General features: G+C 39.8%; 1 protein-coding gene across 1 annotated transcript in view; it reads right to left on the minus strand.

The window, feature by feature from the left end:
• The window catches only part of si:dkey-91i10.3 (cytochrome P450), a 38,012-nt gene extending 31,714 nt beyond the window's left edge, over nucleotides 1–6,298 (minus strand). Inside the window, exons 1-2 of the mRNA XM_055015399.1 lie at nucleotides 5,434–6,298; nucleotides 4,289–4,479 (exon numbers count right to left, since the gene is read on the minus strand). Coding sequence (XP_054871374.1) covers nucleotides 4,289–4,479; nucleotides 5,434–5,685 — 443 coding nt within the window. The 5' untranslated portion in view covers nucleotides 5,686–6,298. The remainder of the gene's footprint in view (nucleotides 1–4,288; nucleotides 4,480–5,433) is intronic.
• Nucleotides 6,299–10,644: the final 4,346 nt, after the last annotated feature.

A 10,644-nucleotide genomic window follows, 5' to 3' on the forward strand; every position in this document is an offset into this window, starting at 1 on the left:
AAATTGTTGAGAAAATTATGTATATCTTCTATGTTTGGGTTAACTGCTGCTGAGTATAAACTCTGGTAATAATTATAGAAGGTCTGGTTGATTTCCTGAGGTGACTGAGTATACTTTCCTGAGGGATCCTGAATTGCTGTTATGAATGATTTTTCTTTATTGCGCTGGAGTTGGTTCGCCAGAAATTTTCCTGATTTATTATTGTGTTCGAAATCATTATATCTTAGTTGTTGTAATAAAAACTCTGTTTTCTTGGATAGGATATTATCGAGGTTTAGTTTTGCATTTTGTAGTTCGGACCATAATTGATCACTTGGGTTTATTGCATAATTCTCTGTAAGTTGTTTAATTTTTTCTTCAATTTCTTTCTCTGTTTGTAGATCTTTTTTTTTCTTGTATGAGGAGTATGATATTATTTTACCTCTGATTACGGCCTTTCCAGTTTCCCAAAGTAAAGATGGGGGTAAGTCATCAGAGTCATTGTTTTTTAGAAAGTCTGCCCACTCACTCCTTATTACTCGATCAAATTCTGGATCTTTGAGTAGAGAGATGTTGAGGCGCCAAGTCTGAGGAGGTTTAGGGATGGAATCTGTTTGCAGGCTGAGTGATATTGGTGCATGGTCGCTGATAATGATTGGGTGGATTTTAGTAGTAACTTTATGTGCGATAGAGTTATTTAAGAGGAAAAAGTCAATTCTTGAAAATGTTTTGTGTACCGCAGAGAAAAACGTATAGTCCCTCTTTGTAGGGTTTTTGAGTCTCCAGACGTCGTCTAGTCCGAAATCTTTCATATAGTCATGTATGACTTTAACTGATTGTGACTGTTTAACGTGTATTGGACTATTAGATCGATCTACTGAAGGGTTTAAAACTATGTTGAAGTCACCACCGATAATAGTTACTGAGTTAGCAGATAAGTCTGCTAAGTGAGAGAAAACAGTGTGAAAGAAGGCTGGATCTTCATTATTCGGAGCATAGAGGTTTACAATAGAATATAATTTATTAAAGATTGTTGCCTGGATAATAATATATCTGCCCTCTGAGTCCGTTACTGTACTGTTTAAAGTGAATGGAATTCTCTTATGGACTAGAATGGAGACCCCTCTTTGTCTGCTGTTATAACAAGATGAAAAGATGATACTATAATTCGAGTCTGATAAACATTTTTCTTCCGACTGTAGTAAATGTGTTTCTTGAAGGAGCAAAATATCTGCTTTTAATTTAGAGACATAGTCCATGATTTTAACTCTTTTTGTTTGTGAGCGTATGCCATGAACATTCCAGGCTACGATATTAAACTTGAACATACAGAGAGAAGATGTTCTGTCACTGAGTATGTAGTAATGTAATACAACATCTGTGTGTGTCCTTGTGAGCTGTCTGTTGCTGTCTGTGAGCTGTGAGTGTTGGAGAGGGATGTATACAGCAGGTCAGGATCTATATATACATTATATAATAGCACATCATTGCCTGAAAATCTATCAACAAACACATTATTAAACATACAAGCACAATAAACATGGGGGGTACATAGAGTGTGAGTGAGAGTGTGGGGGGTGAGTGTGTGAGAGGGGGAGAGAGCTAAAGGGAGACATATAGAGAGGGAGAGAGAGAAAAGTAGAAGGAGGAGGGGGTTCTCCAGTGGGGAGTGTAGGTTAAGAGAGTGAGACAATTACACCTGTGAGTTTTTGTGTTTTTTTTTTAAATAACATTTTCTAACATAAATGACTAAGTGATATATTAAACGTTTAAGCCTTTTTTTTTTTTTATTTTTTTTTTTTTTTAAGAAGAGCCAGGGGGTAATGGAGGGTTCCCGAAATAGCTGCCCATCTATGTATAGTTTGTCCACAACCAGTGCAGTCCGTTTACCTTTCTGTCTGTGTTCTTTCATGATGGGGTATAATACTTTGCGCCTCTCGTTGATTTCCCTGGGAAACTGGTCGTTCATTCCGAACGACGTGCCTTTCAGCTCCCGTCCTTTGCTTCTTACGAGCACTTTCTGCTGGAAGTGCTCGAACTTTGCAATGATGGGGCGGTGTCGGTTTCCTCCTCGGGGTCCGAGCCGGTGGACGCGGTGGAAAGTGATGTTTTTCACCGTTTCCGCAGGGATTTTAAGCGCCGACACCATGAAGTTTTTAACAAGGGTCTCTGGGTTATCCGGTGTGGACTCAGGGATACCAGAAAAGATCAGGTTGTCCCGCATGCTCCTCGACTGGATGTCCAGGACGGTCTCCCTCAGGGTTTTGTTTTCTTTTTTAAGTGTACACACCTCTGAAGTGACCGCTGTCAGCGTGGACCGGAGTTCGGTGTTGTCCCTCTGCAGATCCTCGATCTGCTGGTGGGTGAACTCCAGGCTTGCTTTCAGGTCTTTTATCTCCTGGTGAAGCAAGCTAAGGATATCGAGCTTCTTATTAATTGACTCGAGAACACTTACCTGGATATCCGTGACCTCCAAGTCTTGTGTGTCCGTCGAGGAGTCTGCCTTCTTCCTCTTGCTCGGGTTGGCGTCTTCCATCGTGCACCGGACGAAGTAGTCGTCAATAAAGTTCTCAAGGTCCTCCACTGTGAGCACTACCGTTTCCGATCTTGAGCAGGCTATTTAGTTAGGTTGTTGTTTTATTTATTTATTTATTTTTCATACAAATACGTCGGCGATTTGTTTACTTCTCATCTAGCAGCTGGGAGCCGCCATGTTGAATTTCGTCACTCTCACTGAATCTCGCGATCTCACAGCATCTCGCGATCCGCCTACATTTTTGAGTTCTGTGTTGAGGTGCAGGACTTTATATTGGAGTGAAAAATGAGTCGACAGAGCAAAAAACAGTCTGGAATTCAGAGGGTTAACTATATCTGCGATAGTGTCCTGTCTCTCAGAGTACCAGCCTGTCTGTATTCTCTCAGCACTGCTCTGGTTCAGCAATAATAACTGCTGCCATAACAAGTCTGACAGGAACGACTGAATACCAGCGAAGCAGAGCTGCAATGAGTCAGATAGTCTTCATTACGGTTCACAGGTCTGTCCTTGTGCATTCCTTGACATCTCTTATGAAACTGTTGATGATACCTGCGCTGATATGCCAGCCAAAGGCAAAAAAAAAAAAGATCTGCAGGCCCAGACTAAATCCTGGTCTCTCCTACTCTACATTGTTTATGAGTCTTGTCATCCTTGCGAGTGCATTGGAAGCACGAAGCATGCAGTAACAACATGGTAGTTTGACAGGCACTTCAATAACTCAGATCTGATTATTAGATTGCACACAATGGTGTTATGTTTACCGCCGTCTGATTCAAACGTTGTATCTGCCAAAGTTAACAAGAAGCATGAAACGTGAACAGAGCGATGGGTATCCGAGCTCCTCAGCTGGGAATAGAACTGTGGACGTTGTGCTTTGCAGCTTCATAATAAGGCTACAAGGATGGTTGTTTCAGTATCAAATTCTCAAGTTTTTCAGGATTTCATTACATTGCTGAGGTGCAGTGAAAGGATAGCAACAAAAAGAGGGAATTTTATTCCAAGAGGAGAAAGTTTAAAGAGTAAACTAACTTTAGTTGTCTAATTGTGGCTGCTGAATCACTGCATTAGCTCCGTTCTAAAGTCTTTTTGCACATCAAATTTGAATATTGCTGATGTAAGACCAATATTGATTTGGTCTTACATTGTACTTTAGAACACTCTATTTTACCATGTTCTGTACTCTCATAACATTCTATTTATTGAAACAATTTTTTGCACATTTTTATAAATATGGCACCTTAGGCACCTTATTGCTGTTTTTTCAACCAGCACGATTTGCACAACTGCATGCTCTTTTGTATGTTGTTGTTTCATATCTATCTGTATGCAACATATGTTATCTATCTATGTATCTATCTATGTATCTATCTATCTATCTATCTATCTATCTATCTATCTATCTCTTTTTACTACTTAAATAACTGTGTCTATATTGAGTTGACTGAGTGTTTTGAATCTTGAATGGTCTTTTAACTCGATCTCAAGAAGCCAAATAAAACGCCCACATACTTGTCCCTGGTTCATCACGTGACAGCTCAAATAAAACCAGTTTTATTTATTTATGATATCACAAATCATAAATTCACTCCCAGTCTGCACAGCAAAGCTCAGTTTATCAGTAGATCCTCAATACAGAAAGTGTGTGATAAGCGAATTAAACAAATTTGTTCAGGAAGGTGCAGAATCGGAACAAATTTCCCACTTTTCCAGCTTGAATGTTGTGTGGATTTGGGACACAGAAATGGATGTAAAGCTGGTGTTGAGTTCACTCACTCTGTCAGGGGTCCGTGGGCCTGGTTCCTGAGCTCCCGGTAGCTCCTCCAGTGGGGCATGTCAGTCCGTACCGGGTATTTCCCCTCCTGCCTCAGCACCTGCTCTATCAGCTCAGCACTGGCCACGTTCACAACCACCAATGGGCCATATGTAGACTTCCACAGCGGGCCGTAGATCTTGCTGTGCTCGATCTTTGAGCAGATAATGTAAGTTAATGAGGTATTTACTGAGTTATTATATGTTTAATTTGATAAAGAGGTGAGGAAAGCATGTCTATTAACAAAATCAGTTGCCTAAAGGTATCAGAAATTAACAACTGAAACTTTTAGCAGTGAAACTGGCAACATATCAATTTACACATGACTATAAGAGAATTCTCATTTACTTTACTAAAACTTGACACTATGCCTAAACTGTACATATAAATAGTAAACTTAATTGGACAACTACACACCTACAATGTATTTAACTGGGTACGTTTGGAGATACTGTCACTGGCACCCATTGAGAAAGAAATACAAATGCAGTTTGACTGGTGTATTCCAACATCAAAATGGCATTTTTTGGGCAACACATACTAAAAGAAACTGCAAAAAACTAACTAAAAGTTTGATAAATGCTTCTAGTAGTACAGTAATTAAGGCAACTAGTACAATGTGATTGCTCAAATCATTTACATCTGCCCTCTGGATTAAATAAAGAGCAATTTTGATGTCTTGTTTAAATGAAAAGTTGCAACCAAACTGGGGAGTATCACTGACTATTAGTGCGCTAGACTCCTCTGTACTGTAGTACGTTTGACTTAATTCCCAGTGGCATCATATAAAATAATTTTATAATGTTTAAGTTACAGGACACTTTTTTCTGGAAAGATGTTGTATTTGCTTCCATAAATATGATTTTCACTGTTGCCAGCTGTTGCCAGCTGTATGGTATTTATACCATATAATGAATCTCAGATGTATTGCACATCAACCCCTGACTGTCTGCATAAATAGAAACCAGAGTGGAATCTGGGTGAACTATTACTGGAGCAGAATTCAGGGTGAAAGCTGCAGAAATGGGTTCACTACAGTTTAAACAGGATTCCACATTTAGCCTTCGCCCATCAGAAAAGCATTTCCTTCCCTTCCTGACCCACTTACTTGCATTTGCTGCGTCGTTTGGAAATATCCCTTCACAAATAGCCAGTATAAGGTGGTCATGAAGCTCGGTCCCCCTAAATCATCTATAGTTTTCAGTTTGTTGACTCCCATCAAGGTGCTGTTGGAGGTCGAGGTCGATGCGTCGCGGCGCTGCGTCTCTCCATAGTTCAGTCCGGCTGCTACTTTCTGGATCACTTCATGCTGCTGTCGGTTCTTCACTCCCAATCCGATGTTTACCAGATACTTCCTCATAATTCCTGACCGCGTAAACGTCTCTTTTCTGCAGAGCCACAAGCCCAAACAAGCGTGTCGGTCCCGGTCTGCGTCTCTGAGCTGTGACGGCTGGAAATAATAGCTCCTTGTTTTGCAGCGAAACAGCGCAGCGGACCCCTTTAACAAGCCCTGAGCCAACCGTGGACTTTGATACTGACACAAACTTTAGTCAGCCTGCTGAACCTACACAGAGCTGTTTAAATAGAAATCCCAAACAATAACACATGTCTGAAAATACACAAAAACATTTCATTAAATCCTGAAATGGGAATTAATTTGGAAGTTTCACTGCAGAAAATGCACAAAATCAATAGACCGCGTCTTAAATTTACAAAAATTCAGCTTCTTTCTGTGGGCATGTCTGCTCCTGGAGTCACATCTGTTTTGTTGTGATATCTTTAATAAGTGTCAAGTTTTGGCACTTTTTACCAGGGGTGAAGCCAAGGGGTGGCACAAGATGGCCACATCCACCAACATGTGTTAACAAACCAAAGTGTGATTTAAAAGCCTATGCACATCCCAGAATAACTGGAGATAGTTCCTAATTTGCACTCAAAAATATAAACTCAGCATGCAATTTGTTTTCTTTTCTAAATTACAGAAAAAGGTACAAATGTTTGTTGTGGTTGGGAAAGGGTTAAAACTAACTAAATGTGAACACCAAAGTGTTTGAGCTGATGACAAATTGTCAACCACTAAGTTAATTCACACCTAACTCAGGAGTGGCTTTGTGACCAGTGAAAACAACAGACACTCCTTTGCCAGTAACTAAAAGTCCACCTTAAAATGGAACTCCACTCAAATGACATAATGCTAGAGGAGAGGCACAATATCCCGTTTGGATAGTAGACGGCAGTTAGAGCCGCACACAGACATTTTAACGTCCACAACGCCACACCATTTGTCGTCCAAGAAGTTGTTTTAGACAGGAGTGCAGTGTCACCCCTCAAGCCCAGAATCGGCACATCTGGATTATATCGTTCCTCCAGAAGTTTCTGATGAAGTTGTGAATAATCAGCAAATATCGGCTCAAACTTTGAAGAATCAGAAGCTGGTTTTGAGAAATTCTTGCCAACGTTACTGCCTGAATTGAATAACAGAACGGTAATTTAATCGGGCAACCCATTTAGTTCGTAGGACACTATCAAGATGGAAGAGGGTCCATTCGACTGATTTAAATTTGTTGTACAGAGCAGACATTGCGGCATTGTACAAGGAAACACTGTCATACAGAAAGCGTTACGAATCCCTCGGTCAGAGGCTCAAGAGCGAGGTAAAGCGACATGACACAAAGCGTAGGCAAAATAATATTACAAATTCTCAGAACAGGACTACAAACATGGATGACCGAACTACAACCGGAAGTATTAGTAAGGTATAACCCAGAACTGGCAAGAGCTCCTACTAGAGGAAGGGCGGAGGAGAACAACCAGAGTCAATTCAGAAATCTTTTCAACTTTTCAACAACCCACGTAAAGTAATATCTCCATATTAATGATGTATTTATTTATTTAATTTTGGCACTTTTAGTCCTCCGACTAAAAGTCCTCCGACTAAAAGTGCCAAAATTAAATAAATAAATACATCATTAAATAATTAATTAAATGTCATTAATTAATTAAAATTGGAATTAAAAAAATGTGTTATTAAATAAATACATCATTAAATAATTAATTAAATATGGGACTTCCGGTGACTGGCTGGATAAGATGGCGGTTTAAGGGTCTCGCTCTCGCCCCGACTTCCCAAATTGGACATTTATCTCCCACTGAACTTGGTTTACTTTTTTGCGTTGACATTTTTCTCAACTGACGGGAACGAAATGGCTGATACTGCGAAGAAAGCTGGCTCGAGTGGTACCTCCAAAGCAAACAAAGCTACGCGTGCTAACGAGCTTGACGCCATTACCGATTCCCTAATGGAGAAACAAAGGGAATTTTTGGAACCTCGGTTTGCTCAGCTGCACGAGATGGGCAAAAGCACTGACAGCAAGTTGGACGCAATCCAGGCAGAGCTAGTGTCACTTTCGGGTGGTATGGCTTTGCTTAAGTCTGACTTTTCAACACTTCAGGGCACTGTGGACGACAACTCAAAAGCTGTTGCTGAGCATGACGCGGCTATAAAGGCTCAAGCGGACATGGAGGACAGGACCAGGCGGTGCAATATTCGTGTTATCGGGACCTAGGGGGTGGCCGGGCAAGATGGCGGCGACAACACAAGCCTTTTGAAACGTCTCTGGAAAAAACTGGACTCCAACGATCTATATCGCTGACAAAAGAAGCCAAACAACTACACAGTGTGTTCTTAAGGTATTCAAGCTGTACCGGGTCATAACGGGACTACCTAATAACATTCTAAACTAAATATAAAGACATTTTGTAGAGCGCGAAAGAGAGCCCGTGCCAGTCAGTGTTGCAAATGCTACCGACAAAACTTTTCAAAGACGATATGAGCAACTTCTTGAAGAAAGGTGATAGCAAACGCAAAGAAAGGTCACCGAATACTCCATCAACCAAGAAAGGTGAGCACAACTACGCCAACATGGACACTACAAAGCCACGAGAAACTGAGGAGGGACTTGTACCTCTGCCTGATACTCCCATCAAAAGCCCAGCTGCAAAGAAGGCTAGCTTGACTGAGCCGGAGCCATCTTTGTTCGAGCTACAGAAAACCATTCTAAAAGCGGTAAATGATAGAGCTGACGATTTAGCTCTGATGATAAACAGCAATGCTACTGACATCAAAGAAATAAAGAAATCGCTGGAGTTTGCATATGAAGAAATCAACGATGTCAAGGTAGAAAACAAAAAGCTGAAAGAAATATGTAATAAACAGCAAACGGAGCTAACCGCAATAAAAGAAAGGCTGTGTGATGCAGAACGTTACAAAAGGAGATGGTGTCTACGGTTGCACGGTGTTCCTGAACTGGATGGTGAGGATATAAAAATGAGAGTGACTGAGATCTGTGAGAAAGTTGCGCCGGAGCTGAGAACGAAAGCAGCGGAGGGAATCGATGTAGTGCACAGATTGGGCCGACGAGACAACACTTCCTGAATTAGGGGAATTATCATTCTTTTCGCCTACCGCACCGTGAGAGATGTCATCTGGAGACAAGCCAAGAACAACGCCTACCTACGAGAAAACAAGCTCCGTTTCAGCGAGGACCTGACTAAAGAAGAGAGAGATGCCAGAGCGGCGCGATGGCCCATCATTGAAAAAGCACGTAAAGACAATGTGAAGGCTTACTTTGTGGGAGCAAGAGCCTACGTGAACGGCAAAGAAATTCGCCCTAACTGCTCACTGTGAGACCAAAAGATAAGTGTTAATGATGTAGCTACACACTAAGCTTTATACATAATTACCATGAGTAACTTTGGAATATTACATAAAGGCTTTGATTTATATTAAAGGTATACATCACTTGAGTTTAATCTTAAAGCACAAGGTTATGGTAGTTTTTGGGCTACAGTTTGCATCAGAGTGGTTCAAATTGTGTTTACTCAATGCAAAGTCAATTGTTTACAATTTACAAGGCTTTAATGTTATATAGGAGTCATTTTAACAGCTGACGTTTTTCAGAGGACTCTTTTTTCACTGTTAAGTAAGTAAATCTTTTTTCTGTTCTGGAGTTATCACTACTGTCTGTTAATACTAGGGGTCTGCGGAACATTGTGAAAAGGAAAGCTTTTTTCCTGTTCTCTAAGGAGGCAAAGGTGGACTTTATACTTTTTCAAGAGACTCATTCTTGTTCTGAGGACAATCAGTTTTGGAAGAACCAATGGGGAAAAGACTTGTGGCTTTCACATGGATCAAAAAAATCAGCAGGAGTTGCTATTTTAAGAGACAACTTTAAAGGGAAAATACTGGAAAAATCGTTTGATGAAAAGGGTCACTGGATTTTTTTAATAGTAGAATTACATTCACATAACTTTCTGATAGGAAATGTTTACGGATATAACTCGAAAAATTTAAACAACGTATTAATAACTGAGATAGAGGATAATATCAACCCACTTATGCGCAAATATCCATCAGCTAAAATACTTCGTGGAGGAGATTCTAATATGGTGTGGTCACAGCAGTTAGACAGATTCCCCCCAAGGCCTAGAGATGGCGAGAACAACTTGGTTCATTTTTGTAATCGAACAATCTTAGTAGATATATGGAGACAACGTAATCCTAATGAACAACAATATACTTGGAGCAACAAAAATTTCACTTTATCATCTAGAATAGACTTTTGGTTAATCTCAAGAGATATGGAAAGGCTAGTAACTGAAGTATTAATTAGCCCTGCTATTATGACTGATCATAGATCTATTCTTCTTAAAACAAATTTAACAGCTCAAGAAAACAAAAGAAAATTTACAAACTGGAAATTCAATAACTCTCTCCTGTCGCATAATGATTTTACCAAGTCAGTCAAAGAACTCTTTGAACGACACTGGAATTCTGCAAATGCTGATAACAACTATGGAAGATACTGGGAACTTCTTAAGTATGAAATCAGAAAATATGCTATACGGTTCAGTAAAGAATTGGCGATAAAGAAAAGGGCAAAGATTGAGCATTTAACAAAAAGTATCACAGATAGGACTTTAAATTTAGGAAATGATAACGAATTAACACCTGAATTAAATAGACTTCAAAATGAATTGGATGAATTGTATACTGAGAGAGCCAAGGGCGCCTTTATACGATCGAGGGTAAAATGGATAGAAGAAGGGGAAAGAAATAGTAAATACTTTTTCAACTTAGAAAAGAGAAATGCAGAGTCAAATATGTTATCTAAATTAAAAATAGGTGATTTGATAACTGAAGATGCCTATACAATCTCAAAGTTCGTTAGTAATTTCTACGCAAATCTTTATAAAGAAGATGCTTGTAACGATAGCTCTTCTGTACTTAACAATTTAAAAAATGTAACAAAACCAAGTG

This window comes from Amphiprion ocellaris, chromosome 11 (assembly GCF_022539595.1).
Source record: "Amphiprion ocellaris isolate individual 3 ecotype Okinawa chromosome 11, ASM2253959v1, whole genome shotgun sequence".
In the NCBI taxonomy this organism is placed as follows: domain Eukaryota; kingdom Metazoa; phylum Chordata; class Actinopteri; family Pomacentridae; genus Amphiprion; species Amphiprion ocellaris.